General features: G+C 35.7%; 4 protein-coding genes and 1 long non-coding RNA gene across 7 annotated transcripts; all 5 read right to left on the bottom strand.

The window, feature by feature from the left end:
* Positions 1-1,243: 1,243 nt before the first annotated feature.
* On the bottom strand, positions 1,244-4,936 carry LOC120124838 (zinc finger matrin-type protein 2-like). 3 transcript variants are annotated; one of them, XM_039143415.1, is made up of 13 exons: positions 4,743-4,936; positions 4,563-4,643; positions 4,441-4,468; positions 4,255-4,331; positions 4,139-4,171; positions 3,570-3,648; positions 3,406-3,458; positions 2,622-2,679; positions 2,500-2,536; positions 2,316-2,427; positions 1,815-1,875; positions 1,644-1,726; positions 1,244-1,486 (listed from the first exon to the last, which is right to left on the bottom strand). In XM_039143415.1, the coding sequence occupies exons 1-13, from the start codon at positions 4,758-4,760 to the stop codon at positions 1,397-1,399; spliced, it is 810 nt and encodes a 269-aa protein (XP_038999346.1). In that variant the 5' UTR covers positions 4,761-4,936; the 3' UTR covers positions 1,244-1,396. The 3 variants fall into 3 exon arrangements, with proteins under 3 accessions (XP_038999346.1, XP_038999353.1, XP_038999357.1); XM_039143422.1 differs by lacking the exons at positions 2,316-2,427; positions 2,500-2,536; positions 2,622-2,679 and having other exon boundaries at positions 1,397-1,486; positions 4,255-4,337; XM_039143426.1 differs by lacking the exons at positions 2,316-2,427; positions 2,500-2,536; positions 2,622-2,679 and having other exon boundaries at positions 1,397-1,486; positions 4,743-4,932.
* Positions 4,937-7,097: 2,161 nt separating this feature from the next.
* Positions 7,098-7,691, bottom strand: LOC120124648. Its single transcript, XR_005516288.1, has 2 exons — positions 7,620-7,691; positions 7,098-7,140 (listed from the first exon to the last, which is right to left on the bottom strand). It is a non-coding gene; the product is annotated as an uncharacterized LOC120124648 (long non-coding RNA).
* A 7,949-nt stretch (positions 7,692-15,640) lies between these two features.
* On the bottom strand, positions 15,641-16,495 carry LOC120124639. The gene has a single exon (XM_039143256.1). It carries the CDS (start codon positions 16,493-16,495, stop codon positions 15,641-15,643), a length of 855 nt encoding a protein of 284 aa, XP_038999187.1.
* A 1,220-nt stretch (positions 16,496-17,715) lies between these two features.
* LOC120124817 lies at positions 17,716-20,085 on the bottom strand. The gene is made up of 3 exons (XM_039143395.1): positions 19,043-20,085; positions 18,562-18,709; positions 17,716-18,410 (listed from the first exon to the last, which is right to left on the bottom strand). The coding sequence occupies exons 1-3, from the start codon at positions 19,922-19,924 to the stop codon at positions 17,788-17,790; spliced, it is 1,653 nt and encodes a 550-aa protein (XP_038999326.1). The 5' UTR covers positions 19,925-20,085; the 3' UTR covers positions 17,716-17,787.
* Positions 19,957-21,513, bottom strand: LOC120124828. Its single transcript, XM_039143407.1, has 4 exons — positions 21,411-21,513; positions 21,163-21,251; positions 20,950-21,060; positions 19,957-20,873 (listed from the first exon to the last, which is right to left on the bottom strand). The coding sequence occupies exons 2-4, from the start codon at positions 21,176-21,178 to the stop codon at positions 19,990-19,992; spliced, it is 1,011 nt and encodes a 336-aa protein (XP_038999338.1). The 5' UTR covers positions 21,179-21,251; positions 21,411-21,513; the 3' UTR covers positions 19,957-19,989.
* Positions 21,514-21,686: the final 173 nt, after the last annotated feature.

Below are 21,686 nucleotides of genomic sequence, written 5' to 3'. Positions count from 1 at the left end.
CATCTTCGTTTGGTTTTTAACTTTCACTCTATTTCGTGATCAACTCTATGATCATTGACACCACTATAGCCTCTGGGTTTTGATGTTTAGATCTCATAATTGCTGGATCTAGAGCAAAATGAGATGGAAAAATACTATATTTTATTTATTTGAACTTTGGCAAAGACGAATCAAGGTTACAGCCTCGGCTCTTGTCCCCGTCTTATGAATAGCCCTCACATACTTGACTATTTTCACACATTTTACGCCTACCCACCGAAGCCTTTTTTCTGATAATTCTTTCAACTGCTCTTGTTTAGCCAAAATATATATATATATATAGCAAGCATTGATCTTGAGTAAGGATTTCTTGCGCAGCTTTCTCGCAAGCTTTGCAATGTAAATGTGCCTTGAATTCAACCATCTCTGACATCAAGATCACATTTGACAGAAAAAAGAAGAGAAACATGGGAAAGTTTTGGAGAGGAAATGGAAAACCTCCATGCTATTCATGATTCGTCACAGTAGAGACTCAATCGGAATTTGTTTCCTAATTCTTTTGTTTCTTCTAATTTCCCCCCCCCATAATATTCATAATGATTGGACAACAACTCAATGGAATACAGAGTGAAGAAACTAGGTGACAAGTTTTCCCCCTGATTTACGAGACGATTAACAATATATTTAATTGTAATGCAATCAAAATTTGAAGGTGTTTTAAGGTTTTGGTTAAGTCAAAGCCTTCCACGAACAGTTACACGTCAAGACCTTATCCTGGAAATGTTAACGCTATATCAAACCAAACTCTACTTTCCTGTATTAGAGTTCTCGAGAGTTCTTGTGGTTTTTCGATCAAAACCCCAATATTTGAAAATATATTATTTTTTTCAACCTGTTTGTATACCATTTTGGTCCTAGGATCTTCTCTCTCCACCCTTAAGAAGGTCCCAAAAGCACCTAAAAAAAGAGTAGACACGGTCCTTAGATCGTTATACTTACCGTCAACTTATCATAGTGTGATTTATCTCAGTTGGCGTGGGACGTGTACAGTCAAAAAATTAATTGTCGAATTATTGTTGAGATTCTGAACTAATAATCGAGAGATCTTTCAGCAATGGTGAAACACTAACAGAAGATTAGGGCATTGAATTGAAGTAAAACGATCTCATGCTTTGAAGTAGAATTAGAATATCCGACATTCTAGCGTTAAGAACCAAAAGAAACGAATTAAATCCAGGCTGCCCTTAAATACGAATGAAGAACGTCGAGAAATTTTTACTTTTATTTTCCCTCCCAAATATCAACCAATACAGAACATTGGTAAACCTGAGTAATTCCATCTCCAAAAGATGAATATACCTAAGTCATGGATTTTCTCTGATTGTATCAACAATGATCTTACAAGAAGAAATGTTCCTCATTTTTTTGATGAACGGAAACCGCCAAATCCCATCATAGCTGCCACATCGGGATCAATTTCGGGTTCCTCTTCTGCTGCTCTCTCTCTCTGAACTCAGAGAAATCAACGATCAATTATTATTTTTTAAGGGAAGTTAAAATAGGCTCAATACCAGAAAAGCATGCTTACTAATTGACATCTCAATACCAAAAAGATACAACCTGATGGCCAAACAACTGAGTAATTATCAAATTCAAATTCTGACCTTTTTCTCTTTCTTTCTTTCTCGTCGTTGGCGCCTACGCTCTTCCTCTTCTTCCTGCTGTTTCATGATGCGTTCGTCAAGATCTAAAAATACATAAAGAAAAAGATGAGACATCAACCATCTTGAAGTCAGCTAATCAAATTATACCTAGTTGACAGAGACGATAGTTACCTTGCTCTGAGAAGCTGCCAGGTGCTTTTCGCTTTTTTAATTGTTCAAATCGCTCCTGAACCTGCACCCAGATACAATGAAATTAACTGAAAGACTATATGCAAGGTAACAACTCTTGGAGGCCTCTACAATTCATATGTAACAGATTCTAGGTTCGGCTACCTTCAAGTAAACATAACCAGTTTCTTGTGTGGTAAACTCTATGTTGCACGGATACGGGTACGGGGACGGATACGGGGACGGGAAACGGCAATTTTAAAAATTACAGGGTACGGGGATGGCAAGGGTACGGCATATAAAATAATTTTAAAATTATAAATATATAAAAAAGCATAAATAATGTCAAATATCAAGACTCAAACAATAATATTAAGTTTATAACAGTAAAATCCATAAACAAACAACAATATTAAAATGTCAAATTTCAATATTCAAACCATAATATTAATTCTAGAATAATAAAATCCATAATAAAATCATAATATTAAAGTTGGGGTGAACCATAGGCAGCCCGTAAATGACCCAAACCATGCAGTTTATTAAGGTTGCTAGATACGGGGCTGGCGAGAACTGCTCCACTGAATTTTTCTTCCAAATTTGAGCAAAAGTTGGCCTGCAATCAAAAGGAGATTAAAGATAATGTAATCAACTAAACACAGGGAAACAAAAGTCAGGCGAAGCTTACACAGGAGACAAGAAGAGGAAGAGTGATATAACGTTCCCTGTGAAGAAGTAGAACAAAACCCACATTAGTTTACTTTTCAGGCGGGTTTCAAGGAAACATCGTTGTATGGTAAACCAACATACCTGTGACCCCAACTACATTACGGATAGTGTTGAGTAGGTGAGAAACCATGGCTGTAAGCTGTGTAAAGCAATGAATGAAACGAGTAGGGGAAGGGGAAGGAAGAAAATCAGGGTGCAAAAGGGATCGTTTATATGGAGATTTTCAACTTATAGAACTTATATACAAAGGGGGATGAATGAGTTGAGAGGGCCGGTGTTGAATGCGGTGTGGGGCTAACGCATCTGAGCATGGATTTGGCAAGAATCTAAAGACGTAGCCAAGTCAAACAACAGCCTCGACACCACCTCCTCCGACGTCGAAAAAATCGAAAATGCTGTCCTCGAAATGTCCCCAAGACTCGGTGAAACGTCCCCGGCGTCGTTCAGCCGTACCCTGCCACCGTGGCACGTCCCCGGTACGTACCCCAGCCGTCCCTGTGTCGTCCCCGTACCGGGGACGTATCGGGTACGTGAAACGGCACAAGTTTGCCGTCCCCGTGCTTCCTTGGGTAAACTCATTGTTATTTTGTTCCAAAACAAGGCTATAAAGCCTTTTCCTCTATTCATGCATTTAATAGAATCCCCAATCCACCCAACATTTTGCTGCTAATATTCTTAAGCTCTCTCTCTGGTCACTCCACAGGACATGCATATTTATTAGATTGCATTTTATATGCATTACCAAATAACTTCCAAAGATTGAAATATCAAATTAAAGAACACAGCTTTTGTTAGCCAATAAGGTTCTAAACACTTGAACCAGTTAAGAGTTGGAAAAGCACATTAAAAAAAATCCTCCGAGTACCTGTTGAAGAGATGCTCTTTCTACTCGCATGGACATACCTAACGCTCTTTGATCTGAAAAACATAGCATGGGGGAATTAGATTAATGAAAACTAATATGAACACCTATATATGTCAACACAAACCCAAAGAATGATAAACGGTAATCTCTAGAATACCACATACGTTTCTTCCCATTGATGTGATCCAAGTAGTTTGCAGAATCTTTTACTACACACTCACAAACTGAGCAATAGTATCCGGCCTGCAAAGGATCAATTTAATCAAGACCACCAAAATGTTTGTAACAAACAGAGATAAATAAAAATCAGAAATTCTAATTCCTTGGCCACTACTTCACTTCCATTTCATGTCCATTGTTACAAAATAATATATCAAATATTCAGTGGTGGAACTAATACCCTACAAAAAAAACATTCATTCATATAGCAATGCAAATATGCAACTGTTTTGCCAGTACCATCCTAAAGCCTTAAATGTTGGAAAAAGAGTAACACATCTGACAGGTTGAAATCAAGTTAAGTATACTGAAATCGGGTTGACATGAGTTTTCTCTTAAAGTATATGAAGTGTTGACAATCACATAGCCAATAAACATAGACACAAGAAAACAATCAAAAACCGCATATTGGATGTCGAATGAGCTTAAATGAATAAATGAACATCAACCAGTTTAGCAGTTCTTCAAGAAATGCAATTTGAAATATAACTTCCAAAGACATTATGAAAAATACCTGCTGACTTAAAGGTGCCACCGGAGTAACAACCTGCAAAACATATAGATATTAAAACAGGAAAATTTAATATAAACACGAATTACAAGATAACCTTCAATCAAAGCAATGCTAACCTGAGTTTTACCCAAACGAGATTCGAGATCAACTTCATAATCCCTATGCTTAAGGGGTTTCCTTTGCACTGGAGGACCTTTTGCAGTACATAAAATCAACTTTCACTATACAAATTCAGTTTCTTAGATTCAAACAGAATTGCCAACAATAAAGAAGCTAATCAGGTAAAGGAGGGATAGACTCACCTTTCGATTTACCTCTCCCTTCTGCTTCCTGAACCAAAGCATATTTTTTTCAAAGAAAAAATTTAGCAGATATTGATCAAGTATTCAAAAAGTAAAAAGAAAGAGAGATTCAGACGACAGACCTGTTTCTCACGCTCTCGAGCGCGTTCTAAATATTCTTCTCGGTCGAATTTCTTTCTGAAGGTATTGTCAACACCAAGTGTCTGCAACAAAAACATAGTAAAATAAAATTCAAAGCAAAAACTGTGATTATTGAAGTAGAAGGAAAAGAACATTTTTTTCGAGAGAAACTTTGTTCTCACATTATTGCTGGTAGCCATTGTTTTGCGTATAGAGAAAAAGGAGGAAGAATTTGCTCAGATTAATTAGAAATGGATGGGGAAAGAGGGGCTTCTCAGTGATTGAATCAAAAACCCTAAAACGTTACGAGATTTAATTCTAATTTCTAATTCGCCTGCAAAGAGAATTGAAAGGGGACATTAGCTTGATCTTTCTAGATAAAACGGCGATTCATCTGCGTCGTTTTTCATTACAAACAGTTTTTTAATATAAGATAATTAATACAATATCTATTCAAATATAACTTTTAACCTCTTAATATTAAAGGCTCGCACCCTGATATTTATGGTATTCAAACTAGAATTCTTAATAAATAATAATAACTCTTTTACCACATAGAACACTTGATTCGTGCTCATTACAAACATTAATGTAAAAGAAATAACATATATTTATATTTTAAAATACTTCAAAATAATTAGGTTATAAAAACGTTTTTATTAAAATTAATGACTTTTAAAATCTTTTCAAGAAATTATTTTTCTTTTAATTTAGGAACCAAATTGTCTCGTGATTTCAATGATAAATATATTGTTGTTATTTTTGAGGTTTTCGGTTTGAACACCGTCAATTTCAGGAGTATGAGCGATCAATATCAAATGATTAAGAGTTATCTTTGAACATATACTACATTATACTTACATAAGATTAATAAAAAAAATGAATTAAATTTATATTTAATACCACAAGTTTTATAATATATTTATTTTAACAAGAATTGTTCGAAATTAAATTCAAAATTTAATATTAATAAACTAAAATAACATTTTTTATAATGCAATATAAATTTTATTTTCAACTTCACTCTAATTTTATTATCCAAATAAGAGAGATGCATGGTATTGATTTATTTAAAATACAGCTTTCAACATGAAATATATGAGTTCAACTTAGGTTTTAATATTTAAATGTTTTTTAAATAGTATAAGATAATTATAAATATAATATATGTTTATAATTTTTTAATTATTAGTAACATACATGTAAATACAATTGTTTGAACGTGAAATCTCTCGAGGGTTTAACATACACTTTAAACATTGAGGTTACTGTTGATTTTAGGGATGAGCATGGGTCGGATTAGGTCGGATCGGGTTGTTGAGATATATGAGTTCAACTTAGGTTTTAATATTTAAATATTTTTAAATAGTATAAGATATTATAAAAATAATACATGTTTATAATTTTTTCAATTATCAGTAACATACATGTAAATACAGTTGTTTAAACCTGAAATCTTATGAGGAACCAACACACTTTAACCATTGAGGTTACTGTCGATTCTAGGAATGGGGTTTGGGTCGAGTTTCGGCCAACCCGACCCGACTTGAAAATTTTACATCATTCACCCGACTCGATCCGAAAAATATATACCTTTCACTTGATCCGAACCCGACCTGACCCGAAATAATAATAAAAATATTATTTTTATTCAATAAAATAGTAATTTAATTGAAAAATATATATAAAATAGTATTATTGTAATTATTCATAAATATATAAGGTAATTTTTTTCCCAGGTCGGGTCACGTTAGTTATTTTTATCCTAAATACGAATCCAACCAGACCCGAACACTACCTTTAAAAAACCCGACTCGATCCGATCCGAACCTAAAATATTTTTAAAAATATCCGACCATATCAGATTAGAACCCGTCAGATTCGGGTACATTCCCGTCCCTAGTTGATTCCCCTTGATCCTCGATGACTGTTGTCTCTTGTGGGGGAGTTGGAACTGTTGAAGTTTGCTGTTTTTTTCCCCAGCTCTCCAGTGGCGTTTCCCTTCATCGTCTCTCTGTTATCATCGCCGGAAGAGTACCGTTACTGGTTTTCTTTGTTTGCGTTTGAGAGAATATTTCGACTGTTTGCTTTTTAAGTTTTCATTTTTTGGTGATTTTCTCGATAAATCACCCTTTAAATGTTTATTTCTCTGTCAGACACCGTTTAGATTATATTTCCTGATCTAACACCCTTTACAGTAAGGCGCGCCTCCGGAGTCGTGCTACGTGGGGTAAGACGCACCCCCTGAAGCGCGCCTTACATTGACATTAATACACGCTGGCTAAAACGCGGCCCCTGGGGCGCGCCTTACGCCACGTAAGGTAAAGCACGGCTCCCGGGACGCGCCTTTGCTTTTTGCATTTTTAAATCGGTGACTTGTCCATTATTAAAAGAAATTATTTCATCAGCATCATTTAGCCATTATTTACGTATATAATAATATTACTATCTGACATAGTCAACACGGCTATGGAAACATAAAATTAGATTAAAAGTGGCTCCATCAACTCCAACGACGTCAACAAATACAGATTTTAAGGTGCACTGAACTAGCAACCATATGGGGATGCACAAGTCAACCTGAAAAACAAATTAAATAAACTTGTTATTATTTTGATAGATTGAATGAAAATACATAATGATTTCAACCAGCATATGTTTTTTTCAAGGTAAACTACATATTTAATTATTTATCTATTCTTCCAACTTAATTAATCATATATAATGTTATATTTTAATTCAATTCTACATATTTAATTATATTTTTTAAAATTATATTTATTATTATATTTTAATTTAATTTTAATTACTTGCCGTTATAACAATAAATAAAACCATTAAGATGATGATTTTTTTTATTTTTCAATGTCACAATTAATATTTTAACAATATATGATTAAAATGGTACCAAAAATAACATTATATATGATCTAAAAAGAATAATTATGTGACCAAAATAAAACTACAAGAATAGATAAACTACTAAATAAATAATTTATTTTTTAGCCAGATTTCGTAATAAGCTCTACAAGTTATAAAAACTAAGGAACTTTATTTACCTCTCTTTGCGCTTTTCCAAAAATCTCTACAAAGATTTTCTGCGAGCAATTGGAAGATCTGGCGGGTTGAGATGTCTGTCACCATCTGACATAGATGTAACCCATGTTTTGGTATTGAGATTGACGGGTTCATAAATGATACTGATGAAATAATTTTTTTTGATATGGATAAGTTACTGATTTAAAATGAAAAAAGTAAAGGCGCGCCTCGGGGGCCGTGCTTTACCTTACGTGGCGTAAGGCGCGCCCCAGGGGCCGCGCTTTAGCCAGCATGTATTCATGTCAGTGTAAGGTGCGCTTCAGGGGGCGCACCTTACCCCACGTGGCCCCAAATCAGCGTAAAACTCGGTTTTGGGGCGTGCCTTACTGTAAAGGGTGTTAGATCGAAAAATATAATCTGAACGGTGCCTGACAAGTAAATAAACATTTAAAAGGTGATTTATCGGGAAAATCACCTCATTTCTTGAAGTCTATTTTTAAGCTTTTAATTTGTTTTTAAGTTTCATTTGCTTTTGTAATATTCTCTCTCTTTAATAATATACCAGATGGTTTTATGTCAAAAAAAAATTTATAGACTTCATTGGGGTAAATTCACGAGATAATGTTCTCGAATTTTTTTTTCCACGATATGGTGCACATCATAGATTAATTGCTGGAATGGGGTGAATTCAACAGTGATTGCCATAGGACGCCATGCAATCCAGGCGACCTTGTAGGTCGCCATGTAGTCCCGGCGCCATTCCATCATCCATGCACATGCACAGCCACATAGCCACATAGATTCCTTCACGTGCTCCCCGCTGCATTGCCTACACCTCCCAATTCACGTGCTCCCCGCTGCATGCCTACACCTCCCAATGCATGCATGTGAACCATTTGAGGCATGTGAACCATTTGATTATTGGTACAATAATTGAACGCGTGAAATCAGCTGCAATTGTACAATTGGTGAAATAATTGAGGCCTCAGCCGGTTATAAAAGAAAGAAAGAAAGGGAGAAGAGATTGCAGAAGAAAGGGAGAAGAGATTGCAGCCGAGAAAGAAAGAAAGAAAGGGAGAAAGGAAAGGAAGAAAGGGAGAAAGGAAAGTAAGAAGAAGAAAGGGAGATAAGGTAAATTTTTTTATATTTAAATTAGTTTATTATTATAAATGTTTAATTTGTTAGTTTAGGGTTTAGGGTTAAACAAAAAGCAGTTAATTAGTTTGTTAGTTTAGGGTTATATGATTGTTAGTTTAAGTTATAGTATACATAAATTAAAAATTATTTAATTAGTATATGTTTGATAGTTATATAGTTAAAAATAATTAATTAGTTTGTATTGTTAATAGTTAGTTATATAAAAAAAATTATTAATTAGTTGTGTTAGTTAAATAGTTAAGTTATATTGTTGTTGAATTTATATTATATAAAAAATTAGTTAGTAAGTTTATTAATAGTATATTATAATGAAAAAATAGTTTATTAGTTAGTTTTAGTTATATAAAAGAATATTTATTAGTTGTTTAAGGGTTAGCGTTTACGTTTAACTTATATTTTAAAAAGTTTAGTTGTTAGTTTATTAGTTTATTATATTATATGTTATTATATTAAAGTTTAGTGTTGTAAATTAGTTAGTTAGTTTATATTAGATTATATTAAATGATTTTTAAATTGTTGTTTAATTTTTTTACAGATTCATTCTAATGGCTGACCAAATTCCACTGTTGAGGCTTGACAATGAACATATTTCAAGTCATTGGGAATAATGGTGAATAAAATATTTGTTTAATGAATTATAATTAATAAATATTTGAATATTATTTATGATTGTGATAATTTTTTGAAATATTTAATTGTAGGAGGACGAGCAGCGAGTCCTTCGTCTTCGACTACATAAAGTGCCCAAGCCACACCACTAATAGAAGAAAATTTGCAAGAGGCTGGATTTTGGTATATAACATTTGTGCGAGATTACAAGTTGGTCCCAGGTTTGATCAGTGCGTTGATTGAACGTTGGAGACCAGAAACGCACACGTTTCATTTGCCGTGTGGCGAATGCACGATAACTTTGGAGGATGTAGCAATGCAACTCGGGGTCCAAACTAATGGGATGCCGGTGGTAATGTCACATGAGTTTAATAGGTGGAACAACTTTGCAACTTGTTTCTTGGGAAAGCGCCCGTACCACCAGAGTGTAAAGGGTGGCGGGTGAGGTTGTCATGGTTGAAGAATGAATTTCAACTTCAATCAAATAGTACGGAGCACGAAATTATATATGCAACACGAGCATATATATTACAATTGATTGGGGGAATTTTGATGCCTGATAAATCCGGTAGTTATGTTCACACTCAGTATCTTCTTTTTTTAACAAATTTTGAGAATTGTAGGCAATATAGCTGGGGTTCGGCGATATTGGCGTTCTTGTATCGTGAGATGTGCAAGGCGTCATTAGTCGTGAATGATAATAATACAGTAGAAATCGGTGGATGTCTGTTGCTGCTACAATCATGGGCTTGGCATAGACTTCCGTTTTTGACACCGATTAGTCGGACTGCGGTTGACTTTCCACCGATGAGGGGGATGGGTACAATACTCCTGAGCCACAACGGCCACAACGTATCAGACGTCCGCCCCGACATTATCATTCAACAACACCCCGACATCGACAACAATTGTAAACTCGTTTGCTATTTATTACAAATTATTATTGAAATTAGACTACTTTTTTAACCTTAACAAATTATTTATCATTATTATAATGATTATTATCAAATCATTACTAAATCATCAAATCATTAAATATTTAAATCATTATTAAATCATTTTTATAATGATTATTACTAAATCATTACTATAATGATTATTATCAAATCATTACTAAATCATCAAATCATTAAATATTTAAATCATTATTAAATCATTTTTATAATGATTATTACTAAATCATTATTATAATGATTATTATCAAATCATTACTATAATGATTATTATCAAATCATTACTAAATCATCAAATCATTAAATATTTAAATCATTATTAAATCATTTTTATAATGATTAATAAATACATAGAAATACATATGATTACTAATGATGAGGCCTATATCTTGGTAAATTAGGACAATTGTTTTTTGAATGGCCTTCACCTCTACATAATCCGCATCTCTTTGCTTGACCTCTCTCTTTAGCATGAAAATCCATACTGGTATGAATTCGAGTGGACTCAGGTCGACCCTTTGGACTTCTGCGAAGCATTGGATTTGGTAGCCATTCATCATGATCCTTTTTGGGCCAATATGATTCATTCGGGATCTGTCTGAACACATAGCTGTAGACATTTAATATCCTACGTAGGTGGAAGCATTCATCAACATAAGTGTATGCGCTTACACAGCATACATACATGCAGCGACTGCATGAGCACATGGATATTTCCATGCCTGAAAACGACCACAATCACACCATTTGTGTCGTAAATCAACTCTAAATGTTTGGTCTTCTCCTCCGACGTTACGACGTATGCACGACACGACAAAAGTATGACCAACTCGGTCGAAATTATGAACAACCATTGATGTTGCCAATCGCTCATTTGCTTCCATTGATTCCACCACTGTAGGAGCCCAAGTTTTACCTCTATTATGAGACTCTCAATTTCCTTGCCTTTGTCCGACCAAACTTTACCCAGTCTAAAGTACGTCTCTTTCACCACACTCGCTATTGGGAGATGGCGTGTACCTTTTAGTACCGAATTAATGGCCTCAACAAGGTTTGTGGTCATATGTCCGTATCTCCGACCTTCATCGTATGCTTGCGACCATTTTTCCCGCGGTATTTTTGAGCCACTTCCAAACACGCTGATCATCGTAAAATACCTTCAAATTCTCCAATCTCTTGTCAAAATTTGGTCGACGTAGTTCGTATCCTGTTCCATAATATATTGTGTTAAACCGCAATTAAAAAACCACGTAAAAAATACACAAATATTGAAATTAAAACTTACCATGCTGACTATCTCGCTACGAATATGTGCGTTATGAAACTGGTCGATACTATTCTTGCCAATATGACGGATACAAAATGTCGGATATGCATACGGAGGTATCCAACGACTTCCTGGTCGTTCAATTGCTGCCAAAATACCCGTTCCTCTATCGGATATCAAGCAAACTCCATCTTCACGAACGACATATTGACGTAGATTGGTCAGAAAGAAATCCCAAGCCTCTGTTGTCTCTCCCTCAACAATGGCGAATGCAATTGGGAAGATATTTCGCTCACCATCTTGAGCAACTGCCATCAAAAGTACATGCCTATATTGACCATACAACCACGTACCATCTACTTGGATCATACGTTTGCAAAATGGAAATCCTTCAATACATGCCTTGAATGCCCAAAATAGTCTATGAAATATTTTTCTTCCCTGGCAGAAGTGACCTTCTTCGTCATATGCGGGCATGGTTGAGACTTCACTATAGTTCCTGGGATAAATCGCTTCATTGCTTGTAGCAAATGTGGTAGCTCATTGTACGATGTATCCCAATCTCCATACGTCAACTTCATTGCCTTCATTTTCGCATTCCACACCTTGCCATATTTTACTTGATATCCAAATTGGCTTCGAATAGATGCAGCTAACACTGAACAAGATATCCTTGGATCCTTTTCAACCATCGCCTTCACGTATTCACATATTACATCGGAGTCCAATAGTCGGTGGTCTTGTTCGATGGAGTTTCGCAAACATGTGTGCGAACCATTGTACCTCGTGATGACCCAAACATCGTGCCTTTGATTTTCGACACTCTGATCTTCCACTTGCACTCTGGGCCATATTTTACACACTTTGCGTATAGGGTTTTCTGGTTGGACTCTGCAACATGGACATCAACATGGCATTTGATGCAGTACTCTTTAATCGCCAGCGTAGCTTCATTTTTTCCTCTGAATTGCACCCCAACTGAAAATTCACCAGAATTATCGAATGATTCAGTCATTTGGTACGGAGGTAAATGTGGCATGTCTGGGAATTCAGGTGCCCTCATTGCATCATAATCTATCTCGTACATGTGAGGAGTAGCTTCATACGGTGTCGGAACTTCATCAATTGCACCTCCACCAAAAATATTTTCGTCGCCGCCCAAAACGGGTTCTTCAGTTTCTTCATCTTCGCTTGAATCATCATGAATTTCTCCCCATCGATTTTCAGCGTCATTATCAACAACCAATTCGGTATGTTTCTCGTCTCATACTCTGCTGCTGTAGATGTCCCCCCGACTTCATTACACTTTCCAATAGTGCCATAAAACTGTTCGGGAACCTGTATGTCGGCTCCTCAAACTGACTATATAAAGCCATTTCAGATGGATTTTGAGCCACACCTCTTGATGACCCAGGAACATCACATATGTTACGCACATCAACAAATAATTCAATAACTGCTATATTGGTTGACTCATGTAATCCAACCATGGTTCCAATCATCATCTTCTTCAAGTGGAACTGCAGCATATCTGACTGGGTTAGAGCATATCATAAACCTATACCTCAAACCATCAACTGCAGCTCGAATTTTTCTTTCTATCTTATGCTTCATTTCTATAAATGTGATGTCTTTTTGAACATCATATTTATTGGTTTTTCAGACTGAAAAACTACTCCGACCTCATTTTCCATAATCTGTCCATTATAATGGACAATCGTGAAAAAGTTGCTGCTCATTTTCTCTACAAATAAAAAAAAATTAATTTAGATTAAAAAATTAGATAAGATAATTTCATAAATTATTAAATATAATATAATATACTATTATATTAATGATCAAATAAAATTTATTATTTAACTTGATTGATTGCTTACTAATAAACCTAATAATGATTTGATAATTACTATTAATCTAATGATTTGATATTTAATGATTTAATAATAATATGATTAGTCATAATCACTAATAATTATTTATTATAAATATTTAATGATTTTGATTTGATACTAATCATTTAGTAATTATTACTAATAATAATGATTAGTTTGATAATATTTTTATTTTTTAAAAATATCAAACAAATTTGTTAGGCAAAACTGTCGATATACTGTTCTCGAAATAATTATTTCGCGAGATAATGTGTTGTCCGGATTATTTCATTCAATTAATTTTTACTTCTTACTAATATACACATACATTGTAAATTAAACAATTTATTTTTAAAACAACACTAAATATTTTTAAACACAATATTTTTAAAACGAAAATTATCTCGCACAAATTAGTTTATATAATCTAATATAAACTTACTAACTAACTAATTTACACATACACAACAACAAAAAATGGACAACAAAAAATAATAAATTACTCACGTCTTTATGCCTTCTTCCTTTACTTTTTTTCCTGCCTTGTTTCTTTCTTCGAATCAATCTGTACGTGGGCAAATATTGTGAAATAATGTCATGTATGTGTAAACAAAATATTTATTTAAACAACAATAGCTCCCACAAATTAATTTTATATAATCTAATATATTATAATATACCTTAAACTAAAAATATTTCTTTATTATAATATAACTTAGTTAAAATAACAAACTAATTAAGCACTAATAATTTTTTATAATATAACTTCAACTTCAACGAACAACCTAATATACGTTTAAAGACACATACAAATTAATAAATATTTTTATATTAATAACTTAAACTAAGAAACTAATTAACTAATTTTTATATAATATAATATATAACTTAAACTAATAAATAATATAACTTAAACTAACAAACTAATAATTTATACTAACAAACTAATTAACTAGATTTTAATTTTACCCTAAACCCGAAACTAACAAACTAATAATTTCATATATTAAACTAAATTAAACAATAAAAAAATTACCTCACGAACTATGTTTGAGCCTTTATCTTCTTTTCTTCTTCTTCCTTTCTTTCTCTCGGCAAAGTTTATATTTGCCGGTTCTGCTTGTGCTTCTACCCTAAACACCATATCCTTTATATATAAAGCAACTGAGCGTTGGACAGAGTCATTAAATTTGATTGTTGAAGCAAATAATATTAGCATTATCGTCTAACTATTGAGCATTGAAAGGCTGACAGCTAAATTAACGCTGCAATAACGCAACAAACATACAGCTACGGGTGCAGGAATCTCAGCTATGATGCAACGCATGCATGCAGCAGCTACGGACCAGACCTTGGTCGCCGAGACTCCATGGCGACCTACCGACCACGCCGCCGTGACCTACACCGTTCGACGTGCATGGCCATGCACAGTTCCCACGTCCCATGCACAGCATGCATCCCCTCCCCCATGCATTCCCACGGCCCATGATTTCCCATGCACAGCATGCATCTGCATGACCATGCACAGCATGCATCCCCTCCCCCATGCATTCCCACGGCCCATGATTTTTGCAAAATATGCACAGGCGCCATGCAATATACCTTGGAGGTCGCCTGGATTGCATGGCGACCTTGGAGGTCGCCTGGATTGCATGGCGACCTCCAAGGTCGCCTGGATTGCATGGCGTCCTATGGCGATCACTGTAATTCACCCCATTCCAGCAATTAATCTATGATGTGCACCATATCGTGAAAAAAAAAATTCGAGAACATTATCTCGTGAATTTACCCGACTTCATTGTTTCGAAAATCCCTACAACCCAATAATTTCATGCCAAACATATAAACAGCGTACGCATGTGCAACACGGGGAATTCTCTTTTCGATATGGGAATCGGACCCATCCTCCTGTGCTACTGCTAATGTAGGTTAACCAGTGCCGCCAAATTGTGAACAGGGAAGACTTGAGATCCCTGAACTGAATCATGTGCCTCGTATTATTATTGCTTCAATGATCCAACAGCAACAGTTCTTTATAATGATGAAACATGGATCATTTCTAAGGCAATATACATTAGATTCTACTGCGTTTTCACTTCAAAACACAAGGAATGTTGCAGATTGTTGTTACACTTATTACTACCGCTAAATGAAACTATACAATTTCTTTGATACCCCTGCACTTACCTGGAAGGAAGAGGGTTTACAGCTCTAGCTAAGCCGTTCATGGCACCATAGCCTTTTGAGCTAAACCCTAAACACCCAAGCAACCCTTGCCTGTAAGGCAAGAAGGTCTTCCTCCTCATTTCTTCAGCTTGTGCTATATTTGCAGTGTAATGCAACTCATGTGGTGATGGTGGAACCCTCTTTTTCCTTATCCCATTGCTTAGCTTCTCTTGAACCACACCATTGCTTTTGTTCCCAGACTGCTTCTCTTTTGAGACAGTACTTGACCACTTTCTTCCTTCGCTTTTGCTCCTTCTAAATCCTTTAAGGCCAAAACCCCATTTCCTTGAGCTTCTTCCATCTGAAGAACAAGCACCCGACATCGAATCGCCGGTTGTTCCATTGTTCTTTCCGCCAGCTTTTTGGCCTAAATCTTTATTAAGGGCAAAAACTGCATTTCTCAATGGGGACATGGACCTTCTTCTTCTTCTTCTCCTTAAGGGCTTATCCATCAATGGAGCCAAAACCTTAGGCCTTTCCAAATGGGTGGATAGCTTCAATGGTCTGATCTGTCCATTCAAGAAAAGTCCATCAGCTGATGTCATGGATTCACTTTGACCCGACCCTGAAGAACCAAACTCAAACTCATGACCAGGAGGAGAAGGTTGAGTTGTTGATGATACCACTGAAGCCACTGGGGTAGTAGTCATGGTAATGTGCATAGGGCTAGCTGGTGCACTGTAAAAGAACCCACCATTGGTTGATCCTGGTTCGGGTCGAGGGCTTGAAGGAGCACTAACATAGGGTGTGGAGCTGGTGCTGTCATTGTCTACAAGCAACACTTGAGGCTCGTGGAGTTTTTGGAACCCCATTTTTCTTTCTTTTCCTGTGCGGCCAAAGTGTATGTGTTGGATTGGTTAATCACTATGTTGGGGGTGCTTTATAATGGTCGTATTCACACAACTTTCCACTTCCTCATACTAAAAAATGAACCCTTTTTCAATGATTAATCAAATTATAAAGTTTAATGACTTTTAATGAAAGAATACTGTGAATTTGAATTGACTTGCCACTGTCACTCTCTTTACTAGAAAAGATAACATTTTCATTTTCAATGTTCCATTCATGTCCCACAAGAACATAAATCCCCAAAATTCATGCAAATGTCAAATTAATTAATATATATATATATATATATATATATATATATATATATATATATATATATATATATATATATATATATATCACCCTGTTTATAAGGATGAATGGCTGCTGAATGTCTTTAGATTGTAACATAAAAAAAACTTTTTTTTAAAAGAAAAAGCAAGCATTGAGAGGAGTAGGGATGCATCATCCATGTGGGGAAATTGGAAAATGACAGTACTATATTTATTTTTTATATATATTATTTGCCCTTCGGCTTCTGCTACACTCCAAAGTAATTTTAATGGTTAATCAACTTGTATTATTACTGTTCATAACTCATAAAACAAGGATCAGGTTTCATCTATGCACTGCACATTTCATTCGGCGGCCGCCTACTTCGAGAATCGAGATGCCATTGGGTTGATTATTCTATAGTTTGGTATAATGTTAAAATTAATCCCTAATATTTATTAAAATAATTATTTTAATTTCTAATTTGTTTTAGAATATTTTTGATCCCGCACGTTTTATTCTAGAGCAAGAAGTTTATAGAAGAAAATCATTAGTTACAAGTAATTAATGTTCTAAAATGAGGGTCATTTTTACTCTAAAATGAAATATTAAGGATCAAAATACTTCAGAAAAAGGGTCAAAATGACCACATATTAGAAGCCTTTTTTGTCTAAAATAAAACATTGGGATACAAATACTCTAAAAGAAAATTATAGAGGTCAAAATGACTATTTTGATAAAATTAGAGACTAATTTTAATATCATACCATATAACTTTTAGATTCTGGTTTGAAAGGCACAGCAGATCATAGTATTAAGTTTTTTGCTAATCATGGAATAAATTGAGAACACTTTGGACTCAATAACATGTTTTTCTACATTCCACCATCCATTGCCAAATATATACATGTATATGCATATATATATATATATATATATATATATATATATATATGCTTGGCTGGACAGTGAATTACTAGGGAAAATGGTTATAGGAGAGCCTTTAAAGCAATAAATCAAAAACTAATTCATCAACTAGACAAGTTAATATTGTGTTCTCAACCTCTAAACCTTCTTCCAATGCTTCCATGTCGAAATCAAGCCATCTCTCATGCTTTGCGTTCATGTTCTTGCCTACAAGGTCATCCACCACCAATATGTCCGCCATGTTTCTCCAACCCAATATCTCTTTGTACACCTCTTCTGCTAGACATTCTTTATTTTGGATCAATGTTCCCCACTTAGCCAATCCTTTGCAGCTTCCGACAAAAACTTGGTCGTACCTTAGCTCCAGGGATTCGCTCACACAATCGAGTAAAAGCTTTAGTTCGAGCTTGTTGTGGTCTTCTCCGCGTCTTTCTGTTCCGTTCCAATGCTGGAGCTGATCGAAGGCATTCGGGATCATGATATTATTGGTCTGACCCAATGCATATTCTATGAACTTTAGCTCGGAGTCTTTTAGCATCATTTTAACATAATCAAATTCGGAATTGGATGACTCTTTAAAATATGTTGAATCGGATGTCGTAGTTAGAAGCTTTTCATTCGTTTCTCCCACGGTCTGGGAAGACTCGATTCCAGGTGATGAGCTTAATACTTTGTCATCGGGAGCGAAACACGTCGTGCCTGCAAATGGAGATTACATGTAGTCAATGCAACAACTTGATTACTGAGTTTACATATTAATCATCTATGCAAATAATCATTTCTTGCATCTCAGACATAGTTAAGTATACTCTAGACATTGTCCCAAGAAAATAATAAGAGTACAGCTTACCACTGGTACCATCTCTACCATCAGCGAAACACTCACTCGTGACAGCAAGTTCAAGTGTTGAAAGCGGGCTAGGCCATGGAAGATCTAATTCTATGCCAATCTCGCTGCTGGTGCTGCTAGCATTTCGATCTTCGATTTCTTCTGAAGGCTTGTATCATCCGATAAAGTTAAAGTCATTTGTCGAATTGCGAAATGTTAAAGACAATCAAGGAAAATTTTCAATTTAGAGACATCTTATCAACCTTCTATATCACTCTTAGAAAAACTTGTTTGCATATTATGAAGAAATGTTAAGTGTACTAACAGTCTTGAATATCTATTATGCTGAATAAAATCAAAGGGTGCAGGTGTAGGCCATTAGAAAATGGAAAAATGGAAAGTTCTCCATCAGCTATACTTTGGAAAAACCTTTTGCAGTGTGAGACTTCATTATAGACACCAAGAAATAAGCAACAAATGTCATTGTACAAGTAAACCAGACCTGCCACTTCCTACTCCGATCAAGCTCTGGATTGTCGATTGAAGGGCAATTGAAGTCGTCGAAACTTAGTGATATGTCTTTCACTAGATCCACCGGAAACCTTTTGTGATGTCCCATTGATGTAGTGGCCACTGTACTAGACGGGAACACTGAATTTTGCTGACTGGATTTGGGACTGCACGAAGTCTCCTCTAAAATGATATTGCAATTGGATGACTCAACTCTATATGTCAATTCATGAAGCTGATTCGCTAAAAAAACACTCAGAGCATCCCCATCAATTGTGTTAAGTCCAAGAGAAGAAAATCCTGAGCTTTTTGAGAACAGTGCATCATTGTCACCCGAAGGATCATAATCAACGCTACAGCTCGGTTCCACAACTTCACTTGTGGAAGGTACATCGGGCATGCATCTTTTAATGGGGGATGTAAATGTAAACGAAACAACATCCATGCTTGTCTTCATTTTCTCTGCATCCTGATTCGGTTGCCCTTCGGTTGTAACATTACATTTTATAGACCTTTCAACACCATTCATTGACGAATTTTCAGAAACTGTTTTTCCGGACAGAAGATCCTCATTTACATGTTTCTTTCTAGGCAAATTCTTTCTTCTAGACATGGGAAGCTCCTTTGAAGAAACAGTTGCCGAGGAGCCCGTGTTCCTGAACTGACATTCGGAGTTCACAGTCACCTTCTTTATAGTCTTATTCAGCCCCACTGTACCATTTAGGGACCTAACCTTTCTACCTTGCTGGTCCTGGTTTGAAGCATTTGATGTCGAGTAGTCTCTACCAGATATGCAGTTCTGCTTCTGATTATTCTGCCTCAGGACATTGCTAGTCCTATTTGCAGAAGTTCCGTTCTCCACATTTTTTCGCATATCTGCCCGGCTCCTAGAAAAATGTTTTCCTTTAGCATCATTCCATTCCTTCGGATTTGCAGAACTCACATTACCACTTGAAAACGGCCCCTCTTTCCTCCGAACATTAGCCCTTTCTTGTTCTGCATGTGAGACTGATTTCCCCTTATTCCTTGAACTGTTACAACTACCTTTCTCTGGATCCCTAGATGTCCGTAATGGTGGTGCATAATCTGATTTATTTGACTCTTTCCCTTACGCTGCTCTTTCAAAGACTTCGCCGCACTCTGACTAGGCTCGTCAGGTCTATGAGGCCTGGATACCTTATGTGCGGCTTCGATTTTCTCTTTCAAATCCCGGATTTTCAAAGGGACTGAAGAAGAACCAAATGAAGGCACCTTAGTTTTGGAAGTTGGCTGAGGACTAACATCTATAATCTTTGCAGCTGCCTCCATTATATAAGCTGCATTCTTGGTTGGGATGAACCCCGGACTCTTGACAGGAGACAAGAGCTTATGGTGAGTTATTGGAATCGGTTTTGCTGATTTCGGAGGCAATATTTCAGTCTGAAATCTCTCAATCGGTCGGTTCTTCACCATATGAAACCTCGGTTCAATGGGATCGGAAGACAACCTATCAAGCTTGTTAGAGACGGTGTAGTCCATCTGTCCATATTCATTCCACGAATCAGGAATACCTCTTTCATAATGAGACAGTCTAAGAGAGCAAGACCCTGAATATGTAGTAGAAGATAGCTCAGATACGTTCGGTGTCTGCAACGAGTCCAAACCCATAAGCCTAGCAACAGCTCCAGGTGCTCTAGATCCACTTCCTTCATCACTGGTCACCGAGGAAGCGGAACTAAAATCAGCACTGCGTGTATTACTTGAAGCGCCATTGTAGTCATCCCCCACCATAAAAGGCGGTGACTTCAGTAGATTTTCCACAGGTTTTCCTCTCTTTGATTCTCCTACAAGTTGCACATGAATCACGAACTTATTCGAGACGAAAAAAGCGACTTATAACATACAAAAAATAACAAATACCTGAGATTTCAGCATTGTTCAAGAACAATTTCTTTCGAGATTTACCATTCCAATCAAACAAATGAAAAAATCCTCCCTTTGAATGCTTCTTTTCGACCTCCATTATTGCATCCATAAACCAAAAGAACATAATATATATATATATATATAAACAAGAATTATTACAACTTATGTCAACTATAACAAGACATAATCTAATTTTCAAACTCATACCTGATTTTACTTTCATTTGCTCATTCAACTAACAAAGAGAAACAATGCATCAACTCTGAAGCGAGCAATTAAGGGAAGAAGATAGCTTTCTGACATAAAATACATGTACAAGGGAATCAGATCTCCATAAATCCAACATGTAAGAAAAAAAACATCAACTAATGAAGATGCAAAAATCCTCCCAAAGGGAAAACAAAGATGTTAATAAGCAAACCGTGAACTTCATTGCAAGAGGAGAAAAAAATCACCTTGAATTCTTCAAAAGCTGTCAAAATTCATGATCCAAGCACCAAGATCGTTCCTTGACACAATGGGGTTACATAAAACAGGTAAATCAAACAGGGCATTCTTCCATGTATGGTAAGGATTTGTTTTTTCCTTTTATTGCAGCTAGGATAATTGTATTAGAAAAATGGGGTTGGTTTCTAAGTAAGAAAAGGACAGAGAAGAAAGATCCATCTCGGGAGAAAAATATTTTGGTGACAATAGCAGAGATGCTAAGAGACAGATTCAGTTGAAACCAT

This window comes from Hibiscus syriacus, unplaced genomic scaffold (assembly GCF_006381635.1).
Source record: "Hibiscus syriacus cultivar Baekdansim isolate YM2019G1 unplaced genomic scaffold, ASM638163v2 tig00001297_pilon, whole genome shotgun sequence".
Lineage (NCBI taxonomy): Eukaryota > Viridiplantae > Streptophyta > Magnoliopsida > Malvales > Malvaceae > Hibiscus > Hibiscus syriacus.
The sequence above is the reverse complement of the archived record's forward strand: the minus strand, read 5'-3'. Positions and strand labels throughout refer to the sequence as shown.

Coding starts and splice junctions, on each gene's coding strand:
- LOC120124838 (XM_039143415.1), bottom strand. Junction 3,649..4,138: donor TGGCACCTTTAAGTCAGCAG/GTATTTTTCATA, acceptor GATCCTTTGCAG/GCCGGATACTATTGCTCAGT. Junction 1,876..2,315: donor TCATTTACGGGCTGCCTATG/GTTCACCCCAAC, acceptor ATCTGGGTGCAG/GTTCAGGAGCGATTTGAACA.
- LOC120124639 (XM_039143256.1), bottom strand. CDS start 16,495: ATGGGGTTCCAAAAACTCCACGAGCCTCAAGTGTTGCTTGTAGACAAT.
- LOC120124817 (XM_039143395.1), bottom strand. CDS start 19,924: ATGCGAAAAAATGTGGAGAACGGAACTTCTGCAAATAGGACTAGCAAT. Junction 18,710..19,042: donor ATCGGAGTAGGAAGTGGCAG/GTCTGGTTTACT, acceptor GGATGATACAAG/CCTTCAGAAGAAATCGAAGA. Junction 18,411..18,561: donor TGGTAGAGATGGTACCAGTG/GTAAGCTGTACT, acceptor CTCCATTTGCAG/GCACGACGTGTTTCGCTCCC.
- LOC120124828 (XM_039143407.1), bottom strand. Junction 20,874..20,949: donor GAACAATGCTGAAATCTCAG/GTATTTGTTATT, acceptor TGCAACTTGTAG/GAGAATCAAAGAGAGGAAAA.